General features: G+C 40.8%; 2 protein-coding genes across 2 annotated transcripts in view; both read left to right on the plus strand.

Annotated features, from left to right (window-relative positions):
- TMEM245 (transmembrane protein 245) overlaps positions 1-4176 on the plus strand; it is a 99704-nt gene extending 95528 nt beyond the window's left edge. The window contains exon 18 of the mRNA XM_006864687.1: positions 3758-4176. Coding sequence (XP_006864749.1) covers positions 3758-3803 — 46 coding nt within the window. The 3' untranslated portion in view covers positions 3804-4176. The remainder of the gene's footprint in view (positions 1-3757) is intronic.
- Positions 4177-9193: 5017 nt separating this feature from the next.
- The window catches only part of CTNNAL1 (catenin (cadherin-associated protein), alpha-like 1), a 68168-nt gene continuing 49948 nt past the window's right edge, over positions 9194-27413 (plus strand). Inside the window, exons 1-4 of the mRNA XM_006864735.1 lie at positions 9194-9334; positions 16197-16386; positions 24081-24268; positions 26564-26683. Of these exons, the coding sequence (XP_006864797.1) occupies positions 9194-9334; positions 16197-16386; positions 24081-24268; positions 26564-26683 (639 nt within the window). The remainder of the gene's footprint in view (positions 9335-16196; positions 16387-24080; positions 24269-26563; positions 26684-27413) is intronic.

The following is a 27413-nucleotide window of genomic DNA, read 5'->3' on the forward strand; positions in this document are numbered from 1 at the left end:
CACAGTTGCTCTTCCTCTCTGGATCTAAAGCCCCCAGCTGCTCCATTGCTCTCGGCTCTTCTCCGTTGATGGTCCTAGGGACCTCAGCTCCTAGACTGAAAAGTTAATCAACTTCCTTCCTTGCTATAAAATGTCTACCTTTACATTTCCAACCTTCACAATCATTCCTGATAACAGTTATTCACTATTATATCACAGGAAATCCATTTGCATTTCATTTCATCAACTCCACCTAGGCAGATTGGATGCTACTCACTGGAGATTCTGCCTTCCTCCAGGCCCCCTATCTCTAGGTTCCCTCTTGAAAGCTTGTAAGCCAGTCACTTCTTGCCTTTGTAGCCCTACCCCCCGCCCCCCACCATTTTGGGTAGCCAATGTCCAAGTTGCCCATCCATGTCTACTCTGTGTGTGGAGGGTGTGGGAATGATTCTTGCTGTAAGAATTTGTTCCCTAAGACAATAAACATTTTTAGAAATAAATTTTCAGTGCAGGTTTATATCTTTGTTTCTTTGAGCCTTATTTAGGCCAGAAAGCAATAATTTCTGTAGCTCTAGGTTTGTTTTCCTAGAGGTAATCAGAAATATTTTAAGATCATTACTTCTGTAGGGTTTTACACACACACATACACACACACACACACACACACACAAATTTTTTAAAAAAGATCAACAAATGTTACTTCTGTAGGGTTTGACACACACAGACATACACACACAGAATTTTTTTTTAAAAAAAGATCAACAATTGTTACTTCTGTAAGGTTTTACGCACCATGAACTCACGCAAGCAAGCACTCACACATCCTACTCTCACATGGCATTCAGATATGATATTGGGATGGAAAATACTTAATAATTTTCATCAACTTGTTTTCTTTCTTCTGTGTCCTTTTAGAGACTCTGGAGTCCAGAAGGCAAAATTGAACAGTAGGTGTGAATTTCAGGGTGACAGCTGAGTTTATTTGTCAGACTGAAAGCGGTCTTAATCTCATTTCATGCATCTATGCCCTGAGGCAGAAGTTTTCATTCATAATTTAGAAGAATAGTAGATTCATTTTGCAGGTGTCTTTTATTATTATTAGGTTTCATCGAGTTGGTTCTGACTCATAGAGACCTTGTATAAGGTTTCTGAGACTTTTTAAATCTTTAGGGGAGCAGAAAACATCATCTTTCTCCCTCAGAGAGGCTGGGGTGGTGGGGCTCAAACTGTGGACCTTGTGGTTCGGTTCGAATTGCAGTGCGTATCATATGGTGCCACCATGCTCCCCTGCAGGTGTGTTAGATATTAGAAAATAGAGAAACACAAAGTTAGGTGTAAGAGTGAAAAGTAGATTTATAAACCAACAGGTGGAAAGATAAGTATAGCAATGATTTCCAACCTGGGTGATTTTGCTCCGCTCAAGCAGCATTTGGTAATATCTGGAGAGATTTTTATTGTCATGGTTTGAGATAGCTAGTGAGTTGGGATGCTGCTAAACATCTTGTAATGCACAGGGCAGCCCCCATAATAAAGAATGAGATGATGATTCAAAAGCCAATAGTGTCACTTCTGAAAAACTGATCTTTATATTATGTAAAGTCCTAGTGTGGCATTGTAGGATAATTCACTGGACTACAAGTTGATTTGAACCACAAGGTCGGTGGTTCAAATCCACCAGCCATTCCTCAGAAATCCTACACAGAATTACTATGAGTTGGAACTGAATCAACAGCACTTAAAAATAACAATAATAGGCATCTCTGGTAGCGTAGTGGTTATGAATCGGGCTGCTAACCTCAAGGTCAGTAGTTCGAAACTACCAGCAGTTCTGCGGGAGAAAGATGAGGCTTTGTGCTCCCGTAAAGATTTGCAGCCTCGGACACCCTGACAGGGTCACAAATCCTGTGCACGGTCGGAACCAACTCAACAGTACTTAACAACAATATATCGAGATAAATACAAATAGATTTTGGAAATTATTTTTAGAGTATAAAAATATGTAAGGAAATAAAATCCATTCAAATTAAACCTGTAAGTATATATGGCAGGTGGGGGTGGGTTGCATCAGACATAAACACTTCTGAAGCCCTGGGAGCTATAGTCAGGGCGCCTACCCATTCTCAAAGCAGTTCATTTGGAAGAAGAACTGTGTTAGTTACAGATATGCTTCAGAGGCACAAGAAGCTTAGAGCACATTCACGTAGTCTTGAGATGGCGAGGCATCCTTGAATATAATCTCTTGTCTGCAAATTTTACCTATACCCCTCTTTGACATTGAAGTACTTTCTTCATTGTGCTAAGGAATGGGCTTTTAATTTCTCTTTATCATACCTATATGACAATCCATAGTTGGGTGAGCTGATGATGTAGAAGATCAAAAGTGTAAACGAAGTAGCATGAGTGTAGAATTGTATTTGAAGTTCAGATTATGTGCTTTATGGGCTTCTAGATGATTTCACCAAATGATAATTTTTAAAAACCATTTGTTTCACAATAAAAACAGAGCTATTCTTTGACATTTTAACACTTTTGTATCCTGTGTTAGGTCTATTTATAGTGAGAACAATGACTATATGTTTTTAGTCACCAGTAGTTAGCTTCTGGTATGAAAATCAAGTTAGCTTTATTTGATGATGATGATGATGATGATCTAAGAAGGAACAACATAGTATAACGATGTGGTTTCAAAGTAATGTAACCTGAAGATTTTAAAATTGTCTTGAAAAATGGGAGTATTTTAAGCTCACATATTTTTATGTGTTCCTATTTGGTAATGTTGTTGTAAAGGAGCAAGGTAAGTTCTACCTAATAGGACAAAAATGAGGTTGTGCTTCATATCTGTATCATTTGATAACCAGCCATCCAGCCAATCAACAAACCCTAGAAAACCTACCATCAACACCGCTCAAGTTGAGCTTGAAGTTCATTTCTTTATTTTTTCTTGTGTAAAAGAAATCCAGAGATAGGTGGTCTGGGGCTAGCATGACTCTTCTAAAACAATCTGGATTCAGTTGCCCTCTGTCCTGATGTTCATTTAGTCAATGTTGGTATGAGGCCTATTAGTCCGAGATGGGTGCTCATGCCCCTATGTGTTGACCTGTCCATCCAGGCTGCTGACACAGATGTGGGGCTGACTGAGTAAGGGAAGCTAGCTACCACAGTCCTTAGGTAGGCAGTGTCTGGTGCAGATCACCGTCATACCACACACCCTAGATCTTTCCTGCCAATTTGCAGCATCCACTTAGTTTATCTCTTGTGGGTCAGAGATAGTGCAAGTGACGAGGCCACTGATGAAAGACCCCTCTTTCTTTCCCTTGAGACTCATCCCTCAGAGCTTGGACTGTGCTAGATTAGATGTCCTGCTTTATAGAAAAGTGTTTTCAGTTTGCCCTTTTTCTTTGCTTTCTTAGTATTTTTTCCTCTCTATCTAAATCGTGTCCACTTTTTAGACAGTAAGAAGGGGGAGGGTTGAAAAAAATGGTCTTTTTCTTTTAAGGACATTGCCTACTTACATCTCATTGGCCACATGTAGTCACATGGTCAAATACAGCTTCAGGGAAAATTGTTAGATGGAAGACAGTGAGTCCAATAAAAAACTGGGTGCAATAATAATCAGTGAAAACATTTTTTAAAACTGGTATATAACCTCATTAAGGTTCTCAAAGATGATAAAAATGAGATACTGTCCTATGGTAGTTAATTACTGGATGGATGAGTTTTTGTTATTTTGTTTTCTATGAATTTCAGAAGCAAAACTAATCATCTTTTCTTTTTATAGGACATTCCGTGACATTTCTGAAGATCTAAAATCTTCAGCGGACTGACGGGACTGCCACTATAGGGCTTTCTCTAGGAAGCTCAGCTGTCTGTGAGTTCAGCTCAGCTGTACCTCTGATCTTTTCAGCTCCACCTAGCAAGCAGAGCCCAGAACAGAAGCAGAATCCATCTGACCTTACATCCAGAATGCCTGAACAAGAGAGAACTTGCTGTGGGCTGCTTTGCATTTGAAAACACAGCTTTAAAGCTTAGAAATGTGGTTTGCTTTGTTAACTGTTTCTCAGGCAGCTTGAAAATTTTCAATTTATACACTGGTACCAGGACTTGGAATTTTCCCACTTTGATTATATTATTACATATATTTATAAAGTTATTTAAGAGCTCTAAGCTACTTGCTATGAAAAAATACTACGTAATTCTCTTGACAGTCACTTTTCAATGAAGAGTATTTTCTCGCTTCAGTATATAGCTGCATGAGGTGAAAAAGTGAGGTTTCTATCCTTCTAGCGCCCTGTATCTTTCCCTATTTAAGAAAGAACAAATCTTCGATGTAGGGATTAGTGTGACTTATTTGTGGTTCAGTCGGATGTTGCAACCATAGGAGACAACGGAGGAAGCTCTTCTTCCTTTCTCGCCCCTGTCTAGCCTCCATTACCGTATTGTTCAGTTCCTAAAACTTGGCTGACCACACTGAAGTGCTCATTAAGCTGCTATTAAACAGCAATATGATAGAATCTATGCTATGATTACATTTTTTCGCCCCTAATATTTTGGTTTTGTTTTTAAGTGAAAAATTTAAGGAATAGCATTATTTGTAATTCTGTCAATTCATTCCTTATTAGCAGTAGAATTTTGTATTTATGTTGTATTTTTTCTTCATCATCATTTAGCATAGTGCCTTGCACATTATATAAATGGTAGGTGAATTAAAGAGCTTTTCAAATATCCTAGATGTTATAATAATCATCACAGTCCTTTACAGTACCAGTTTCTTTTGCAAATGTTGTTTCAAAACCCTTTCACATCAACTTTCGCATAGTTTCACATTATTTTATAGCAGTTTCACATAAATGGGAAAGTTAAGGTTTAAAAAGTGAGTAATTTAACATCATAAGCTAGTAAGACTTGATGTCTAGTCTTTCTCATTTTATACCTTGCAAGCTCTGGTAGAGTCTGCATCCTTCCTTATGACATCTTGCCAAGTGTTTCCCAATGTGATGAGATAAAATAGGTGTTACTATCCATTTGTTATGAATGAATTTAAGACTTGTCCTACAGCTAATATCAGGCCTGGAACTAGAACCCAGCTTTTAGCTTTGTGCCCAATCTGCTATATGAAACAATGATCAGACTCTTCCTCTCCCCTAAGGGAATTTGGAAGAGAAGGGGGTTCATAAATATTGAAGGTTTCTTTTTTCTGAAAACAAACATCTTCTCACTAAGAATTATAGTTAATAATAATTCACTTAAATGTATCCAGATAATACTTAAGAAAAAGACCTCTGGAAAAAGTTACCTTGAGTTCTTTGATCATGCAATATACTACATGAACTCATTAATTTTTTTAATGAATTCTTCAGTAATTATAACCTGATAGTCTACCATTTGCTAGCTTTGGCCACTAAATAACTCATTCAGATATTTAGTCAGTTGCTCATTCATTTATTCATTCATAAATTTGTTGAGAGTTTGCTAAGCTCTAGGCTCTACCCTAGGCTACTAGAGGGAGATGACTCATTAGAAGACCATCTTTCACCTTAAATCATAGCCAGATCATGTGTAATGCTAAATGTAAAATTTTTGCATTAACATTTTAAGTTGTTTGTTTTTTTCTTCCTTGTGTATTGACAAATTTATGGCAACAATGAGCCCATACTACTAAGGGGTACGTATTATGCAAAATGAATTGGTCTGTATACAAAGTATGCTTCTCCAAAGTGCATTTAGAAATATAAAGTGATAGTACAAATAACTAAACATAAACCAACATATGGCTGTTGCTGGGCATAAGTATTATTTTGAATACCAAGTTTTTGGAGTGGAACTCTGAGCCCTAGGAGAATAGTTGAGTGTTGTGAAAATTAACAGCAATGATACAATATTACCCATAATATCAGGAGCAGAGGTTTCCCACAATGCTACACAATCCCGGTCAGGAAACTTGAACTGCCCCAGTATTCCAGTAACTAGTTAGGAGAAGTCTGACCAAACCAAAAAACTCAAACACACTGCTGTCAAATTGATTCCAACTCATAGTGCCTCTACAGGACAGAGCAGAACTACCCTAGTGGGTTCCCAAGGCTGTCATCTTTACAGAAGCAGGTTCCTCAGAGCTGCTGACGGACTCAAACCACCGACCTTTTTGTTAGCCATCGAATACATTAGTTACTGTGCCACCAGGGACCCTCATAAACAGAGAGGAGTATCCTCGCATGCCTCCTCTGCCCTGTTTAAAGATGTTCAAATATAGTGAGAAGAGTTGGCATAATTTAATAAGGCATATAGACCAAGTGGTATGAATCTCCAGGACAGGTATCAAAGATAACCTGTCCTCAGACTCCCAGCCAGGATTCATCCCAGAGAGAGAAAAAGAAAGTATCCCTAGGAACAAACCATTCGTTGATGAAGTAGAAAATGCTTGAATAAAAGCCAAGTATCTTGGCTTTTATAGTTTAAATCCCATCACAATATCTTGCCATTTTATAGTTTATTAAAGATTAGTTTCGTGTACACAGTCACTCTGTATGAAGCCTTTGGAAATAGCAGTTGTGTAAACCAGTTAAAGTTCGAGCTGCTAAAGTTGCTAAAGGACTTGCAGGTCTCCTGGCTAGCCTTGATCTTAATATGATCTCATTGTAACCCATCAGGACTTTCTAGTACCTCAAGCTCCCACATGTTGTATTAGTGCTTTAGGGATGGTCAGTACTGGGGAAGAACTACTCAGAAAATTCAACCTCAGGATGTACAAGAAGAACCCCTTCAGGACTTCACATACTTTTGGCCTAAAAATCTCCCTTGGCTCTTTTACTAGTATTATAGAGGGACTTGGTGGGCACATTTCACAGTGGAAATAGTTTCTGGCAACATACTTTGAAATGCTAGTTCTAGCTTAAGAAAAAGTGCTTTTTGTTTGTATAATTCCTTGTCTTTATATAATTTGTCATCACATGTATTTATTTTCATTAATATTAAAGACTTGCAAGAAATACATAAGACTATGTGAAACTAAATAGTAGTTTTTGGATCATTTAAAAATAAAGATAATCTATCTGCCTCATGGAGACAGAAATTCTGAGCTGTAGTGGATTTTACATAATTAGGTGATCCTGTCTTTTTCTAGAGAAGGTAGTACATTCACAGGTTAGTGTGATTTGTCCAATATACAGCCGGTTAGTAACACAATTCTGAGTAGAATCGAGTTTTGTGTATTCCCTTAGTTCTTGTTCTGCCTCTTTTCCCTGTAGTCTAGCAATATTTTTGCTAGGATGTGTTCACTTTAGCAGTAGTTCTAAGATGTTGTAAGAGAACAAAAATGTGGGGGGGACTGGGGACTTCATGGTTAATTAAAATTGAGGAATGCTGAATTTGTTTCCTTTCTCTAGGACTTCCAAGGATTTTTAACATACTATATTATGGATCTGTAAAAGGGTTTAAAGCCTGTGCTTACTAAACTTATTGACATTAGTGTGCCCTCCCCCCACTACTTTACTCAGAGATTTTCAAAGAACTACTGACCCTAATGGAAATACTGAATCATAAATCTGTTATTGTGGTACCTTGTAGATTTTAATCAGTCTTAGAGTTTAGTGGGATATACGAAAGAGAAAATATATTTTCAGTTCATAGCTATACTTCAAGTATAGAGATTCTTTTCCACCTATGGTGTGTAAAATCAGTATTTATGTTTAGTTTGGCAAGTTTTTAAAGAATCATTGTGAAGATACCGTGGTGATATATTGGTATTGCTTTTTAATAAGGCTTTTGTATGACACGTTACAGTTTTCAGACCCATCATTGCCACCCTGAGCAGGTGTTAACTATTGTAACAGATCAGCACTGGCAGCTCTCAGTGCTGTGATTTCCCTGAAGTTTATACCATAAAATAAATGATGGAGCCAGAATTCAGTTACAAGACTTCTGACTCCAAGTCCAGAGTTCTTTCCTCCACACCTGATTTCTTTCATTTTTCTCTAATATTATATTGTACAATGATAGGTGTGGAAGTAAATCTTAAAGTAACATCATTTTGACTTATTGTAACTATTATAGCAAATCCAAAGAAACCCCTTTTTTTGTCCTTTGCAGTGCCATTTGTTTAGGAGACTAGAGTGTTCTTGGAAATACTGTTTAATTTTGAAATCAAGAATGGATATATCTACTTGTAATTGCTAATGTAACCTTTTGGAAATGTGTCAACTCAGCATTCTCAGGCAAAGTCGTTTTAAAAGTAAATACAACAGTAAATATTCTTTCTTCTCACATAAATGCTGTTTCTTAGCTTTAAATAACCTGTTTTGACAACCTACTGATGTAACTTCTTTGTAAATATAAAATATTTATATTTTGAAATAAAGTTGTTGAATGAATCAGGTGATGATAAACTGGTCTCATTTCTGTAAAGTGTAAACTTTCATAAATATTTCCATCCGTTTCTTACGTCTAATGTCTTGCGTTTTCCATTGGCTACACTTAAGGTTTTTTTTGTTGTTGTTGTTTTTTTATCAACTTATGTAAGGGAAAGTATGCCTCGAGAGTAGATACTTAAAGGCTGAGAGCCCCTAAGTTATGGCTCCCTTCTATGTAAGATTTTCAAACCGTGTATAGTACCAGTAAACAAACTTGAAGAACCAACAAGGAATACGTATTGTCAGAAGCGTATTTCAGCAGTGCTTGGGAAACACCTTTTGGATACCTAGATTTGGTGTATCACCTACATTATGAATGAAGAAATGATCTTAAAGTGGAGGGTGAACTACAAGTTCCACCAATTACCCTCCTGTCGATTATGATTCTCGGTGACCCCATGCATGAGTAAAATTGTGTTTTATTGGGTTTTAAGTGGCTATAATTTTTTCTCATCATAGTTCTTTACACTAGCAGATCCAGAGCAGCAAGGAACCCACCCAAGACAGGCCTCAGGAGAGGCGGAGGCAGGGCCAGCAGTGGAGTCAAGTGGAGAGGGTTAGGGGTGGGGTTACGGAAAGTGGACCTACACCAGAGCACCGCGGACATGAAGGCGGGGTCGGGGGCGGAGGATGGGCGGGGCCGAGTGGCAGCGCGGGCGCGCGGGTGGGGGCGGGCCCGTGGGGGGCGGGGCCTCGGCGGCGGCGCGGGTTCACTGCAGCCGCCGCGGGCTAGCGGGCGGGCTGGCTGGCAGGCAGGCGGGCAGGCAGCGGTCCCGCGGCGGCGCGGAGTCTGTTACCACCGGTGGAAGGCCATGGCTGCCTCTCCCGGCTCTGCCAGCGTTAGCGGCGCAGGAATATTCCATGGCTCGGGTCTATCGGGCTTCGCTTTCGACTCGGGACTCGAGATCAAAACTCGCTCAGTGGAGCAGACGCTGCTCCCCCTGGTTTCTCAGGTAAAGTGGCGCCGAGCTCTCCCTACTCGCCGCCGTGGCCCGCGATGGCGATGGCGATGGCGATGGCGCCGGCCCGAGCCGGCCGGGAGGGCTGCAGCGTGGGTGTCGCCGACGGGCCTGCGCTGGGCGGAGGAGAGGCTGCGGCTGGGCCGGCCCAGCGGAGCTTGGCTCACACTCGGGTTCTCGTCCAGCAGGTGCGTTGTCGGCTCTGCGCCCCAGAACTCACGTCGGGACTGCGACTCTGGGCGGCCCCCGGCTGAGCGAAGCCCCCTGCGCTCGGGGCAGGCAGCAGTGCCGACCACCCTGAGATTGAGACGCCCCGGAGGCGCCCCTGAGTGCCACTAACTAACAGAACGCGGTCAAACTTTTGCATCTCTGTCCATACCCAGACGGCCGGTCGCTTCCAGCAGCCTCCGAGTCTGGCGTGCTTTGCCCGAGGCCTTTGTCCAAACTCCCTCTCCCCTGCCGGTGTGTGGGCTCTGCCATTCACTCCGGGACACCCTGCGCCTTCTTAACCTGCCAGCTCTCCTCGCTCTGCCTTTGTCTGGCACCTCGGAAGAGAGACGTTAAGGACTATACTTATAACGAGCCCACTTTGGGATGTATCCTTATTGTATATTGCTGATCATAACAGGAGTCAGGAATCAGCTCACTGATAGGGATACTTAGTTTTAGAAAAGTTTTTGTTACCCTGGTTTGATTTATACATAGCCTGAGGGCTAGAATTCCTCACTGATCTGTTATTGTGTGCCAACCACTGTGAGGAGTGAAGAATTATGTGCCTGCAGGAGCGAGTTGGCGATGTATGACTCACAAATTAAGTAGTAAAATCTTTGACTCATACTTGAATTATTAAGATTTTAGAGGTAGAAGGAATCTTTGAGTTATCTGACTTTAAATTTAAAAATTTTAATAATTCTTTCTTACTGCATCCTTGACACCTGGTCGACAGTTCTCTGTTTAAGCATGTTTAGTGATGGAAAGCCCAGGTAGTTTTGAGATAACGGCGTATTCCATAGAATTTACCATTTCCTTCTCCCTCGTATCCCTGCCAGTATTAAAAAATAGCCACGCGTGTCTCTTTTGTTGTTGTTAAGTGCCACTGAGTCAGCTCCCACCCATAGCAACCCTATATAACGTCTCCAAGGAGCAGCTGGTGAGCTTGAACTGCCAACCTTGCAGTTCAGATGGCTTTGCAGTGGGGTGCATTAACCCACAGCGCCCCACGTATCTCTAGATTTCCGTTATTGACTAAACTAACAGCCCGTGTCTTCACCTGTGCTTATAGTTGCATGGATAACAGAGCAGCAAGTTAATCTATCTCTCTTTCTCACACTCACACACACTAGCTTTTGATTGAAGACCTGACCAGTGGGAAGGAATGCTGGGATCTGTGAGTGATGTCTGTAATAATCAGTCCCTTCATTCCCCAAACGATAACACATCTACCAAAATGAGAAATATTGGAGCAGTTTTAAGAGACTGAGAAGATGAGACGAGAGCAGCTGTGTTCAAGTTGATAATTCATTTGCATAGTGCCTTCACTTAATACATATCTAATGCTGCACCAGCTGCTCCTTGGAAACCCTATACAGGGTTGCTATGGGTCGGAATCGACTCCACGGTACTTAACAACCACAACAATGCTGCAGTGGTGCCTTGGCAGAACATGGTCCAATGCAGAACAGCTCTGGCCTAGTACACCTGGGCTTGCGGTGAGTCACAATCGACTCAACATCCTCTGGTGGTGGTGATACAATGCTCTAAGAGCTTTGTAAGTATTCACTCACTTAATCCTCTTAACAATCCTTTGAGATGGGTACGTGTTTATTCTCATTTTACACATGAGGAAACTGAAGAATAGGGAGGTTAAATAATTTGAATCCAAGCAGCCTGTCTCCAAAGTCTCACCCAGGGACTGTGTGAGATGAGAAACAATGATGAGGTCATCTAGTAGGAGTTACTGAGAGGAGAGGCTGGTAGGTTGTTACAATCTGGAGACATGATAACCGTTTATAATGTCTCTGTGAAAGTGTCATCAGTCCAACAGCTCTGCATTGGGTAATTCTAGGGTAAAAGGATGGGGAGAGTGGAGGAGGAAGAATGTAAATTGCTGATGAGAGTTAACTAGAGGTCAATGCCAAAAGAGGAAAATGTCAACTTTTTTTTTTTTCCTCTTTTGAGGCCACTTTCAAGGCCATTGCTAAGGTTCTGCATCCCACACATTTCATGCTATAACTGATATTTCTGTTGATTTACTGTTGTTGCTTGCTGCTGAGTCGATTTGTGACTTGTAGCGACATGTATGATAGACTAAAATTGCCCTATACAGAAACAGATTGAGAGGTCTTTTCTACCTGGTGGGTTTGAACCACAGACCTTTTGGTTAGCAGCCAAGCTCTTAACCATTGCTCTCCCAGAACTTCCTGTACTCAATAAGAAAAGTGAACATTATACTTTAAAAAATGGATAAAGCATGATGAGAGTGCCTAGTAACTTAGGAAAGTGTGGAATACAATTTAAAATGATTTCTACAGTTTCAGTGAGTGCTTAGGGAACTAAAAGTTTAGCTGTAAAAACTCATATATTCCTACATCTAATTTTCTACGTATGCTGCAATATTAAACAATGCCTGCATTACATGAAACATAGATTTCTAAAAATGTCCACAAGGATATGTAAAGAATCAAGTGTTGTTGAGTACAAAATGAGGCTTTCTGCTCCCATAAAGGTTTACAGGCTTGGAAACCATATGTAGTATTACTATGAGTCAGAACCGACTCCACAGCACATCACCAACCACCACCACCACCACGACTGAGTTCTGACTCAGTGACCTTATGTACATCAGAATGAAACTCTGCTTGGTCCTGTACCACTATTGATATGTTGTTGCCACTGTGTCGTTCTATCGCATTGAGGGTCTTCCTCTTTTTGCTGACCCTCTACTTTATCAAGCATGATGCCCTCCAAAGACTGATCTTCCTGACAACATGTATGAAGTACAAGAGACCAAGTCTGATTATCCTCGCTTCTAAGAAACAGTCTGTCTGTGCTGCTTCTAAGACAGATTTGTTTGTTCTGGCAAGCTTTCAATATGGTACTTTGACTTTTCTTCATCAACACCATAATTCACGTGCATTTATTATTCTCCAGTTTTCTGTATCCATTTTCCAGCTTTTACATGCATATAAGACAATTGAAAATACCATGGCTTGGGTCAGGCACACCTTAGTCCTCAAAGTGGTATCTTTGCTCTTTAACATTTTAAAGGGTTCTTTTGTAGCAGATTTGCTTAATTCAAAATGCCTTTTGATTTCTTGACTGCTATTTCAATGAGTGTCGATTGTGGATCCAAGCAAAATGAAGTCTGACAACTTGAGTCTTTTCTCCATTTATCATCATGTCATTTTTAGTCTAGTTATGATGAATTTTGTTTTCTTTACATTGAGATATAATCCATAATGAAGGCTGTAATGTTTTCTCTTCATCAGTAAGTACTTCAAATCCTCTGCTTCTAGGAAGCAAAATTGTGTCACCTGCATATCACAGGTTGTTAATGAGTTTTCCTCCAATCCTGATGCCACTTAATTTTTCATATATCTAGTTTCACAGATTATTTGCTCTGCATACAGATTGAATACACATGGTGAAAAGATACAACCCTGACACACACCTTTCTTGATTTTAAACCTTTCAGTATTCTCTTGTTCTGATCAGATGATTGCCTCTTAGTCAATGTACAGGTTCCTTATGAGCAAAATTAAGTGTTCTGGAATAACCATTTTTCACACTGTTATCCATCGTTTGTTATGATTCATACAGTTTAATGCCTTTGCATAGATAGAAAATTACATGTAAACGTCTTTCAGGCATTCTTTGTGTTCAGCCAAGCTCCATCTGATGTCAGCAATGATAACCCTCATTCCACGTCCTCTTCTGAATCCAGCTTGACTTTTTGACAGCTCCCTTTCAATGTACTGCTGCAACCGTTTTTAAATTATTTTCAGCAAAATTGTACTTGCACATGATATTGATAATGATGTTGTGTTGTTTAGTGCCATTGAGTCAGTTCTGACTCATAACAATGCTGTATAGCATTTCCAAGGAGTAGCTGGTGAGTTTGAACCACTGACTTTACAGTTGAAACTGACCTTGTGGTCCAATACTTATCCTGAAGTGCCACACACCAGGACTCTGTGATACTAATGATATTGTTGGACAAATTTCCACATCCCACTGGGTCTCCTGTCTTAGGAAGGGGCACAAATATGGATCTCTTCCAATTGGTTGGCCAATTCTTGGCATAGACAAATGAATGCCTCCAGTGCTGCATCAGTTTGTTGAAACATTTCAGTTGGTATTCTGTCAATTTCTACAGCCTTGTTTTTCACCAGTGTTTTTAGTGAAGCTCAGATGTCTTTCAGAGCCATCAGTTCTTGATCTTAGGATACCTCTGAAAATGGTTGAATATTGACCAATTCTTTTTGGTATAGTGACTCTATTTGACCAGTTGTCTTTGGTACAGTGACCCGGTGTAGTCCTTCTCTCTTTGTTTGATGCTTCCTGCATCTTTGAATATTTTGCTTATAGAATCCTTCAATATTGCAACCAAAGGCTCAGTTTTTTTCTCTCAGTTCTTTTAGCTTGAGAAATGCAGAACATATTCTTCTCTTTTGGTTTTCTAATTCCAGGCCTTTGCACATTTCAGTATAATACTTTACTTTGTCTTCTTGTTCTGTTAGAAATTTTCTGTTCAGCTCTCTTACTTGATAATTGTTTCCAGTTGCTTTAGCTTCTCTGTGTTCAAAAGCGGACTCCTGTGCTAGACTGCTAAGTGGGTTTGAACCACAAGGTCGGCAGTTCAAGCTCACCAGCCGCTCCTGAGAAATCCTATTCAGGGTAGCTATGGGTCAGATCCGACTCAATGGTACTTAACAGCAGCAATGTTCAAGAGCACGTTTCAGAGTCATTTCTGACATCCATTTTGGTCTTTTCCTTCTTTCTTGTCTTTTTTAATGACCTTTTGCTTTCTTGTATGGCGTTCTTGATATTATCTCATAACTCTTCTAGTTTTCAGTCATAAGTGTCCACTGCATCAAATCTGTTCTTTTTAAGTATTTTTTTTAAAGCATTTTATGAATTGAGCGAAGGTTTTACAAAGCAGATCATCAATTTTGCAACTAGTGCTGCTGAGTACATTTTGTTTGTGTATTTTCTTTTCATTTCTGTTGTATTGTTGGTGTTGTGTGCCATCGAATCCATTCCAACTCTTAGTGACCCTGTGTAGGGTTTCTGAGGAGCGTGGCAGGTGAGCTTGAACCACCAACCTTGAGGTTCAAACCCGCCTTGCAGTCTAGCGCATTAACCCACAGTGCCACACCAGGACTCCTCTTTTGTGTTAATGTTTACTAAATCTTTCTGATTTTCCTATTTTAATTTTAATGTACAAGTGTATTAATTTTCTTTGAGGTTGCCCTGCAATTTATTATTTTTTCCCTACTTAAAATAATCTGTTTTATCTGGAAATCTATTGACTTGCTTGCCATTTGGAGGTTCTGTATCTACACTATTCTTTCTTTTTGCTTTGTAGTTGACTTCATTATAAATTGATGTCTTTGGTTCCCTATCTTCAGTCTTGTAGATTTGTTTTACTTTAAATATTTATTTATCTAGATTGAGTTCTGGGTTTGTTGTTGTTATTTGTGAAGTGCCATCGAGTTGGTTCCAACCCATAGTGACCCTGTATAGGGTTTCTGAGGAGCAGCTGGTGAGCCTGAACGGCCAGTCTTGCAGTTCAAATGGTTTTGCAGTCTGGCACATTAACCCACAGAGCCACACTAGGACTCCATGAGTTTTGAGTTCTGGTAGTGTTGATGAATTAATTTAGCTCCGCCAAATATCAATTTTAAGGCATTCCTGTATTTGGATTGAGTGTTTTTCAGACTGTTTCAAATAAGAGGAAGATAACCACACCTAATTATGCACTGGGGAGGATGCTTACAGTGCAAGCAAAATATGTGTTCCAGAACTGAACAATAGGTGATATATTAGCCTAATTGCAGAACCCTTCTTTGTAATTGAAAAAATTTTAACTTTATGTAAATAAAAGATTTAATCAGCACAAGCTTCTTTTCAGTCTTCAGTTTCTTCTAAGGTGGTAGCTTGAAATCAACCTTTTGATTCAAAACTATCAGTACTCTACCATATAAAATGGTGGGACTGGTTGTTAATGTCCTAGAATCAATTCTGACTCAAGAGACCCTGTGTAGGGTTTCTGACTTGTTGCTGATGTTAAAATTCTTGGTATTTCATTTGCTTTGAATCTGGTGCTGCAAAGTTTGGAGAAGTGTAAAACTTGGATTACAATTGCCATTCTAAAGTGTCTAGTTAAAATCAGTAGACATGTTTGACCCACATACTACACCGTCCAGCTGAGGCATTATGCTGGGCAGTGCAGGGGAATGCCCAGGTGAAGAAGGTGCTATCTGTAGTCAAAGAGCAGCACATAGTCTTAGGAGAGAAAGCTTGACATGATGTTCTGTGGTTTTCTGTTGGTTCTGTGAATGTAATGATCTGCCATCTCTTTTTACCTTTCTCCTATCTTTAAGATTTGTTGACTTTTGGAATTGAATTGCCACAGATCATTGCTCTCAGGTGAATTAGAAACTTTGATTAATGGAGAAATTATCATAAGGAGAGATCCTAGAAACTTTGCTAGTTGTCTTTGGGTTGACCATTGATTTAGTCTATTAGGCTAACTCAGAAGATCACACTGAATTTTCTTGGGTTTTGTGACCCAGCTTTTCTCAAAAGATATTGGATAAAATTTAATCAAGCTGCTTTTGTTTTTTATTTTTAGATCACCACACTTATTAATCATAAAGATAATACCAAAAAGTCTGATAAAACTCTACAAGCAATTCAGCGCGTAGGACAAGCTGTCAACTTGGCAGTTGGAAGATTTGTTAAAGTTGGGGAAGCTATAGCCAATGAAAACTGGGATTTGAAAGAAGAAATAAGTATTGCTTGTATTGAAGCTAAGCAAGCAGGTAGGTGGCTATTGAATTAGAAGGTTGTTCATATCAACTGTACTGTTACGGATACAATGACAAATTATGTTTTTAGTTTGAGTAAAGCTATGTTCTTTAGCCCTGTAATCACGGATGCCTCGGACAGGAAAGCAGTCCTGGTGGTGCAGTGGTCAGGTGCTTGGCTGCTAACCCAAAGGTTGATGGTTCCAAGCCACCAGCTGTGGAAGGGGACAAAGACCTGGCACCTTGCGCCCTCAAAGGTTAGCGTCTCAGAAACCCTGCCAACTGGTGCTGCTCTGTCCCACAGGGTCTCTAGGACTTGCCGTAGGCTTCGTGGCACATGACAGCAGTAATGGGACAGAAATGGCTTGGATCTGCAGCCAGAAGGAACTGAATTTCTTTTAAGACTTTTTAAGTCCTCTGTCTGAAACATGGCATTCTTTCACTGGTGAAGGTCATGGTCTGCCGTCCTCGCCATCAGTCATTGCAGTGTGAGAGATACAGGGAAGTGTGAGGCATAGAATGCCCTCGGGGAGAAGATGGGTATACTTGCCTCCATGTGGGAAACAGAATAAACCTTACTACATATTACTCACTTTGCAACAGACAAATCATAATGACTTGGAATTTCATGGCAGTTCATGACTCTACAGCTGGGGACACCGATACCTAAGAGAACTAAGGTCTTTTTAAGACTAGAAACAATTCAGCATTATTGATGTATCACATATCCATTTATTCCTTTCATGAATATTTACTAAGTGCTGGTTATAGGCAGGCGGTCTCCTAGGATGTAGGGATATAACCCTGTGCACAGCCGTCAGAAGTCTGTCCTGATGGAGCTGGTATTACAGTGAGGGCAAAAGACTATTAAAAAATGAATAAATAAATGTATAATGTCAAGTGGTAGTATATATCGTGAAGAAAACAAATCAAGCAAAATTAGGCTTAGGCGAGCAGTGGCGATGCTGTTTTTGAGAGGGCAATACCTTTTAACTTGGACACCGTTGACCTTGTGGGCTGGATAATGATTTGCTGTAGAAAGCTGCTTTGCATATTGTAGAATGTTTAGCAGCATGCTTGGCCTCTGCCTCCACAGTGCTCCTTAGAAGCCAGGATGGTGAGACCGCGTCTCTCAGAGTTTGTACATGTTGTCAGGAAGTACCAGTCCCTGGAGAAGACATCATGTTTGGTAAAGTGGAGGGTCAGTGAAAAACAGGAAGATCCCAAATGAGCTGAACTGGCACAGTGGCAGCAGCAATGGGCTCAAATGTAACGACGATTGTGAGGCTGGCCCAGGACTGGGCAGCGTTTCGTTCTGCTTTCCATTGGGTTGCTATGAATCAGAACCAACTTGACAACACCTAATAACAACTACTGGCCTCTGCCTCCTAGATGCCAGAAGACACCCCATGTGACAACTAAAAATGTCTCCAGGCATTGGTCTTTTGTGGTCAAAATCATTTCCACTTGACAACTGTAAGATAGGGGGGTCAAGAAGACCCTCTAAGAAAGTAACATTTGAGCACAGGCTGCAATCAAATGGGAACTCTAGCTATGTGCATATCTGGGGGAGGGGCATCTCTGGCAAGACTGTCAGGAGCAGGTATGATAGGAACTTTGCTGGCTCCTGTATGGTGAACAGGCTTAGGGGCAGGAGAGTAGCTTCAGAGAGACCAGTTAGGAGGCTGTTGCAGTGGTTCAGGTGGTTGATAATGATGACTTAGACTGGTGGTGGTGCTTATGTGCCATGGAATCGGTTCCGACTCATAGTGACCCTGTACAGGGTTTCCGAGGCTGTAAATCCATACGGGAGCAGAAAGCCTCAGAAACAGTGGAACAGTTGGTAGTTTCGAACTGCCGACCTTGCAGTTCACAGCCTGATTCATAACCACTACGCTACCAGAGCAGTGCTTGTGTTTGGATGTAATGTGAAGGTTGAGCTGATAAGATATTTGGATATCTTGAATGTGGCTATGACAGAAGAGTCTTGGGTAACTCCCAAGGTCTGGAGTGTGAGTAGCTAGGTAAATGGTGTGCCATTTACTAAGATGGGTTCCTTTGAGGGAGGAGCAGGTGTTTGGGGAGGATCATAATGGGAAGAAAGGGAGCAAGTGAGCTAAGGTTGAGTGAAGAGGGAGGAACCAACCCAATCCTACATCCCATATGCAAATGACTTAAGGTATTATATTATGGGTGATAGGGAATCATTGAGGAATTTTGAGTCAGATGAATCTAGTTTTGCATTAGAAATCTTTCTGGTATCTGGAGGAAATGACCAAGTAAGGATTGGTTGGTAGATTATTGAAACGAGAGGTGAGAAGATTAATATGAAAGCTTTTACAGTAAGCCATGGTAAACCAAGGCAGTGTCAATAGGGATATGAAGAGCACACAGAATGCTCATGAATGTGCCTTAGTAGATGTTGTTAAGTACTATTGAATGAGTTGATTCTGACTCACAGTAGCCCTGTATAGGGTTTTCAAGGAGTGGTTGGTTGGTTTGAACTGACAACCTTGTGGTTAATATTAATAGTCCAGTGCTTATCCTACAGCACCACACCAGAGTTTGGTTATTGATTAAAGGAAAGGGGGGAAGGACTCTGGGTTGATCCTTAGACTTTTAGTCATTCACTGGACTAGGAGGTAGGTTTTATGGGGGATGGGAAGGATGTCCTTATTTCATTTGTAATTTGTAATTTGACTAATTAAAAGATTTGTAATTGCCTCCCATAAATGAAACATGTACATTAAAACCATTAAAATAAGTGATGAAAGTAAACAGGCTAGATTTTTCAGCCAACATTGTTACTCTAATTAAGCATGAAATTCATCTTCCTGGAAACTAAGACAAAAATGTGAGCAACAAAGAGTTATATAATTCTCATTGTTGGAAGGAAACAAACCAGCTTATCCAGAGGAGAGGGAGACTTTTTTCCTAGCCTCAAGTTATTGTGTGGGCGTTTATACAGCAGGCATTGCATAATGCAGTGGATAATTCAACCAGAAGTGGAGATGCTCTTCATATTACTATTTCTTCTAACAACCCTCGTTGAAAACTAAGAGTAGAGGTTTTTTTTTTTTTTTTTTTATAAAAGGGCAACTTGAGCCCTTTCTTGCCTTTCTAATGTGTCACTGTTCTCAGTGTGAGGGAAAGGACATGATTCAGTGACAAAGGCGCCGGTAGACTGCAGGTCTTTACGAGTACTGTAAGGCTAGGCAGCTCCAGAGGTGGAAGCCATCTGATGTCATGAGTTCCACATGTCACCTCTGCTCCTCATTTGAAGTGCTATTACCTTTCTTGGAAACTGCCTCCTCTGGTTACTCAGGTAAGAGAACCAGAATGCTCCGCCCAGTTCTTTCTGTCAGGACAGCCTCTTCCCAGCCGTGCCTTCAGGCAGGTGTCTCTCTGGTCCTTGACCTTTGAGCCATGGGCCCCTTGACCTATCTCTGCCTTGCTTTCAGCAGTGTTACACAGCCCTTTTAGTGCTGCTGATAAATGCCTCAGCCTGAAGGTGATTGGCTAGAGCTTCATGGGTCTGGAAACCTAGTTCCCTAATCAAGTGCTTAGGGCATCCTGCTCAACCAGAGAGCCTCTGCCAAAAAGGCACTCAGCTTTACGTTCTCTGTGGGTTCGGAAGCTCACAGCACTGTCGCACTCTGAACCTTGGTTCTGCTGCCATTGGCTCCTCTGCTGCTTCTCTGCTACTCTTTTGGCATCACAGCTTTCTCTCCCTGGTTTGATGAGGTTCAGTGTACAGAAATCTGGGGATCCCAAACGATGGACTTCATTCCTGGCTCTTCGTCCTTGATGGTAGTGAGATTTCCTGCCCGGCTTCTGAGATGGCTCATCTTACACCCATGTTAGAGTTCCCAGTTTTTGCAATCATAGCTGGCCCTATTAACTGTCATTGACAACTGAATCATAACCCTCAATCCTATCACCATCTTCTCCCACCTTCTCTCACCATCAGAAGAACGTCAGATGGTGGGGGTTACAAAGACTAAGGCTGTTGTTGTTAAGTGCTTTCCAGTTGGTTCTGACTCATCGTGACCCTTTAGATGGTTTCTAAGGCTTTTAAATATTTGAGGGAGCAGAAAGCACCATCTTTTTCCTGCAAAGCAGCTGGTGGGCTTGAACTGCCGACCTTGCAGTTGGTACCCTGTGGTTCACAGACCAGTGCTTATTGTATGGAGCTACCGCATTCCCTAAGAGTAAGACTGCTGTTTTTGTTGTTAAGTGCTGTTGAGTTGATTCTGACCCATAGCGACACCTGAGGAGTGGCTGGTGAGCTTGAACTGCCGACCTTGCAGTTCAAGGAGGCATTGCAGTTCAGCGCGTTAACCCACAATGCCATCCCAGCACTGCAGACTAAGACTAGAAGAGCCGTATTCAGTAGCCTTCTGATAAGTGACTTCAGCCTTGAAGCTATTTTACTATGTTTTTCTTTTCTACTCTTCCTTTCCTTCTCATCACTGGTCAGGTAATTGTATATTTTCCTTCCTCAGTATTTCCCAAGTCATCAGTGTCTTTGTATCCTTATGCCTACCATCTATCTGGGAATCCTGGTGGCACAGTGGCTAAGTGCTCAGCTGCTACCCAAAAGGTTAGTGGTTCATATTCACCCAGTAGCTCCACAGGAGGAAAGATCTGGTGATCTGCTGCTGGAAAGATTACAGCCTGAGAAACCCTGAGGGGCAGTCCTACTCTTTAATGGCACTCAATGATGACAACCATGTAATAAGGTCCTGACTACCCGACACTCATCATTTCAATAACTGTCTAACTGGTTGTTGTTGTTAAGTGCATTGGAGTCAGTTTTGACTCATAGTGACCTTTTGTAGGGTTTCCAAGGAGCAGCTAGTGTGTTTGAACCACTGACCTTGTAGTTAGAAGCCCTATGCTTGACATACAGCGCCACACCAGGAGTACATTAGTAGTCTGGTTTCAGCTTTCTTTTTCAGTCCATTTTATCTGCTTTCACAAGATTAATCTTTTAAAATCTTGACTCTTAATGTGCTACATCCCTGTAGTCTATTAAAATTCAAGTACTTTTGCACAAGATCCTTAGCCTGTGGGCTGGTGCAGTATGGGGGAATGTAATAGAGATGACAAGAGGACTGACTGGAGAAAAATCAATCTATTACACACACAGGTTTATTTACGGCTTAAAAATAATTTTGAATGTTATAAGGGGATTAAAAGATTATTTTTAACCTGCGATATGCAGATGATACAACCTTGCTTGCTGAAAGTGAAGAAGACTTGAAATATTTACTGATGAAGATCAAAGAACATAGCCTTTGGTATGGATTGCATCTCAATGTCAGAAAAACAAAAATCCTCACCACTGGACCAATAAACAACATTCTTATCAACGGAGAAAAGATTGACGTTGTCAAGGACTTCATTCTTCTTGGATCAACTATCAACACTCATGGAAGCAGCAGTCAAGAAATCAAACGACGTATTGCATTGGGCAAATCTGCTGCACAGGAACTTTTTTGAAGACATCTTTGAAGAGCAAAGATGTCAGCTTGAGGACTAAGGTGCGCCTGACCCAAGCCATGGTATTTTCAATAACCTCATATGCTTGTGAAAGCTGGACAGTGAATAAGGAAGATTGTAGAAGAATTGATGCCTTTGAGTTGTGGTGTTGGAGGAGAATACTGAAAGTGCCATGGACTGCCAAAAGAACCAATAGATCTGTTTTGGAAGAAGTGCAGCCAGAGTACTCCTTAGAGGCCAGGATGGCTAAGCTTCGTCTCTCATACTTTGGACATACTGTCCGGAGGAAACAGTCGCTGGAGAAGGATGTCATGCTGGGTAAGACGGAAGGTAGGAGAAAAAGAGGAAGACCCCTAACGAGATGGATCAGCCAGGTGGCATCATTGATGGACTCAAGTGTGACAGCGGTAGTGAGGTTGGCCCAGGATAGGACACTGTTTCATTCTACTGTGCATGGGGTCGCTATGAGTCGGTTCCGACTCGATGGCACCTGACAACAACAACAACAAGTTAAACAGAAAGGAGGTTTAGAAAAAGTTATACTCTGGTTTCATGTTTAAAAACAAACATTTGTAGTTTTCTTTTTTATTGGTTGATAATTGCTGTAATAGAAATCAAAAGAAATAGTGATGAAGAGAGTTTTTCTAGAGAGTTAGGAATTCAGTTGGTAGATTGGTTTCTTCTAACCATTTTAAGAAGTATAGCTTCAAACCACAAGTGTATATAAGAGTCAGTTTGAATGTGGTTTGAATCCTCAGGCGGGAGGATTTTTTTGTTTCCCCAGCCAAAGTCCGGGCTGACTGACTGACAGACTTCCTCATTGCCCCCTTTTGTCTGTGGACAGGGATTTTTTTCACACCTTCTTTTCACTGAAGATATAGCCTCTCGGGCCCATAGCCTTGTCTTCTCTCCCTGATTATCCATAAAAGCACAAGGCTCAGGTTGTACAGATTAACACTGCCTCTCCTTCCCTCCCACCCTCACCAACCCCCCCAAAAAGTCCTAATCAAAGCCTTGGCACTTGGCCTACTGCTGTGGTTCATAGGTTCTTTGGTTGGGGACTTTGGGGAGTTTTCTTACTATTTGTAGAGAAGGACGTTTTATAGAGTGTCGTTTCTCGTATGACTGGAAACACAAGTTATGTTTTTCAAAATGGTGAAGACAAAAAACAACAACAACAAAACTTTGTCATAGTTCTTTAGAGTCTGCTTTTATTTTGTCATTAGAAAGCCTCATACAGTAAGCTTTAACAGAAATACCACAAGTGGATGACTTTCACAGACCGGAGTTTATTTTCTCACAGTTTAGGAGACTAGACATCTGAATTCAGGATGTCAGCTTTAAGGGGGAAGGGGTATTCTCTCTGCTGACTGTGGGGCAAGGCCATTGTCTCAATATTTGGTTGAAATGTTGCTTGGTGTCCCTTAAGTGAGTCCATGTTTCCTGGCCTCAATCTTTTCCTGGGGTTAGGAGGATCCCTGCACAGGAACCCTGGATCCAAAGGATGTGATCTGTTCTTGGCTCTTCTTTCTTGGTGATATTGAAGTCCCTCTGATCGCTGCTGGCTTGTTTAATTTCTTATATGTCACAAAAGAGATTGACTTATGTTTCAGCCTAATCCTGTAGATTGCATCTGGACTTCCATTAATCATGCCTTGTTAGGATTCATAATTCATAGGATAATTGCGTCATAATACAAAACGGAGGATAATTACATAATATTGAGAATCATAGTCTGTCCAAATTGACACATAGTTTGAGGAGTGGCATTTAGTTCATGACACTTACCTTCAAGATTAAAGGATAGTATGTATGGATTTTAATATACTCACTGCCATCAAGTTGATTCCGACTCATAGCGACTCTGTGTAGAGTTTCTGAGGCGTTTGTTGTTGTTGTTAAGTGCTGTCAAGTCGTATCCACCCATAGTGACGCTATATAGGGTTTCCAAGGAGCTACTGGTGAGCTTGAAAACCGATCTTGCAGTTCAAGCCAACTTTGCAATGCAGCGCGTTAACGCACAGAGCCATACACAGGAGCAGAATGCCTCATCTTTCTCCTGTGGAGCAACTGGTGGGTGTGAACTGCTGACCTTTTGGTTAGCAGTCCAATGCTTATCCTCCAGCACCTCCAGGGATTCTTGGATTTTAATGTAAGTGTGTTTTATTTTCAGCGTAACTTTGTTCCCTGGACTCTCTTGGCAGGAGAAACAATCGCAGCACTTACAGATGTAACCAGCTTGAATCATCCAGCATCTGATGGCCAGATCACAATTTTCACAGACAAAACTGGAGTTACAAAGGCTGCAAGATTACTTCTTTCTTCAGTGACAAAAGTACTGTTGCTGGCAGACCGTGTTGTCATTAAGCAGATAATAACATCAAGAAATAAGGTACTTGCCCTTCTGATATTTCTGTACCTATGTCTTCCACGGATGTCCAGAAGTGTGTTTTTCAGGTTAATTACCAGTAACTTGGCAATGCTTGTCTATTGTAATGGTTTATACCTGTTGTTGTTATGTGTCATGGAGTTGGTTCTGACTCATAGCATGCTACCTGTGTCTATAATTTAAAAGTGGCATTTCTTCTATACCTGCGTTTTCTAAACTGTGTGCATACTGTACCTAAACTTTTGAATACAAAAAAATCTTTCTTTTCATAAAGTCATCATTCTCTGTTGTTGCTTCTTGGTAAAAGCTTGTCGTATGTACAGACTCCAGGAAGAAAAGTTGCGGTATGACAATATACATAGTAGACATTTAGCTGATAAAACATCTGAATCTATTGGTACCTTTCTTTCCAAATTGGAGAGTTCATAGTTTATGAACTTAAGAAAAAGTTCAGTCACTGAAACCTTATTCTCGGTTACCTACAAGCTGCACAGTTTTTGTGCAGATATGATAAATATCACTGAATGATATCAAAACTAAGGGAATGGATTTAGATTCAGTCTAGAACTCTTCTCGTCTCTCCAATACTAGTGGTGTTCCTAGATCACCCAGGGACCTGGGCATGTGCAGTCACTCCTTTCCCTGTGCAAGGAGGGGGCTGTCAGCCAGAGAAAGGGCTGTCCCAGGAGGATTTGAAGAGAAATAAGTGGGACTCTTGATGAGTGTTGGAGTCAATCAAATTGTGTAAGTGTGAAGGAAAAAAGAATGGAAGAGGTGGATGGGGCGGTATAAGAAGAACAGAAAACCTTCTCCTCTTTGAAAGCCAGCACTTCTGCTGTGTGGTTTTAATTCTGCCTTATCTGTGTTAGTTCCTGGACTTCCTGAACTGCCAGGGCAGATTAACATGCCAAACATCACATCCTCATTAAAACGAAGCAAACACAGGATATCTGTGTTTTCTTTACCTATCTTGGTCTGATTAAAACTAATCCAATACTGTTATTTTAGAGAAAGGTACTTGAAAATATGTTCCATCCATTTTCTTCTTAAGTTAAGAAAACATATTGCAATATCTGTTGGCTCTACTACAGATTCATGCTCTCTAGTCACACTTGACTGTCCACAGCTTCTTGGCAATTTATTTATTAATCCCACACAATTCCTGACTGATCCTAATGGTTTTCCTGCTCTTCAAGGACAAAACCTGCCTTTTAACTCCTTAACCTGCAGCTGGCCTTTCTCTCACTTTTCCTGAGGTAAATGAGCTTCCTTCAGTTTCTTGTTATGGAACTGAAAGGCTTCTGTTTATTGCCATTTATCCTGCTCCCTTCCTAGTTCTCTGAGGATTTGATTTCTGTAGACTTGCTGCTTCAACCTTCTCCAGATGCTCTTATACTCTTTTCTTGTATATTCAGTCTTTTATCTCATTCTTTTCAAATCCGCCCGAATCTCTCCATTGTAAAAAACAAATCATTCCACAGATCAGTGGTGGGTCTGGCCCATGGGCCTTGGTCTGGCCCTGCCAATGCAATTGCAGTTCCAATCATCACACTGTTGTTGTTAAGTACCATGGAGTCGGTTCCGACTCATAGTGACCCTGCACAAGGTTTCCAAGGCTGCAAATTTTTATGGGAACAGAAAGCCTCATCTTCCTCCCATGGAACAGCTGGTAGTTTAGAACTGCCGACCTTAAGGTTAGCAGCTCAATTCGTAACCACTACGCTACCAGAGCTCCTTAGCCATCACATTGTTGTTGTTGTTGTTATGTGCTGTGGAGTTGGTTCCGACTCATAGCGACCCTGTACAGGGTTTCCGAGGCTGTAAATCTTTACAGGAGCAGAAAGCCTCATCTTTCTCCTGCGGAACAGCTGGTAGTTTCGAACTGCTGACCTTGCGGTTCGTAGCCCGATTCGTAACAACTATGCTACCAGAGCTCCTTAGGCATCACGTTGTTGTTAAGGGCCATCGAGTCGATTCTGACCCATAGCGACCCTGTATAGGGTTTTGACCATATACAGCAGGCCAGTTGTTATATAAAGTTGATAATTTTGTATGGCCCACAAGTGATGTTACACATTTTGGTCCAACAAAAGGTTCCTCACCCCTGCCCTAGATGATCCTACCTTTGAGTCTGTTTCTTCTTGTCAGATCTCCTCTTTCTCTGTCTTCTGACCCTAAGTTTCCCTCTAGAATTTAGAATTTTCTTTCATCTTTTTTTCTATTGTTGTTCAGCCTTGAAATCGCAGTCTCTTTTAGATCTATCATCCTGCTGATAAAACACTGTCCTCTCTTTTGTAGGTTCTTTCAACAATGGAAAGACTGGAGAAAGTGAATAGTTTTCAAGAGTTTGTCCAGATATTCAGTCAGTTTGGAAATGAAATGGTGGAGTTTGCACATCTAACTGGAGATAGACAAAATGTATGTATTTGCCACATTTAAAAATCTCTAGATAAATATCTGCTTTTCAGTTTGGATATTGGTGCAGTTATTTGAGATCTCTTGGATTGCTTTCTTTGCTTATGAAATCTATAATCCTGACCTTGGAAGCCTCTCATAAATAAGGCAAATGAGGTAAGTAGCTCTGTAAGTCTTTTTTGTGCATATTTAACAGTTAAGTCTGTTCCCACCTCACATGGCTGGGAAGAGTCAGACTCACCCTGCAGGATCCAACTTGAGTATTTGCTATAAGCTGTGATAAAGCTTTCCATTTGACTCTTCCACGCAGCCAAGTAAATTGAGTCACCTCATATATTCTTAAAGTGTTTTGTTGAAAGAAATATGTTTTATAACAGGTGAAAATTTTATGTGATTTCAAATTTTAGTATCCACGTGCACAGCCATGCTCTTGTTTTGTACTATCTGGTAGCTTTCCCACTACAGTAGTGCAATTGAGTAGTTAATTGTGAAGAACCATGTGGCGCAGAAAGCCTAAAACATTGACTTTCTGGTCTTTTGTTGAAAAGGTTTGACAACTTCTGATTTACATGTTAATATGGTGCTTATTTCATGATGTTATTTATCTGCTTAATGACTACATGGTCTGCCAGCAATAATACTTTTTTAAACAACATAAAAGACTACTATACACATGGACCTCACAAGATGGAATACAGAAAACTCAAATTGACTACATCTGTGGAAAGAGATG

This window comes from Chrysochloris asiatica, unplaced genomic scaffold (assembly GCF_000296735.1).
Source record: "Chrysochloris asiatica unplaced genomic scaffold, ChrAsi1.0 scaffold00069, whole genome shotgun sequence".
Lineage (NCBI taxonomy): Eukaryota > Metazoa > Chordata > Mammalia > Afrosoricida > Chrysochloridae > Chrysochloris > Chrysochloris asiatica.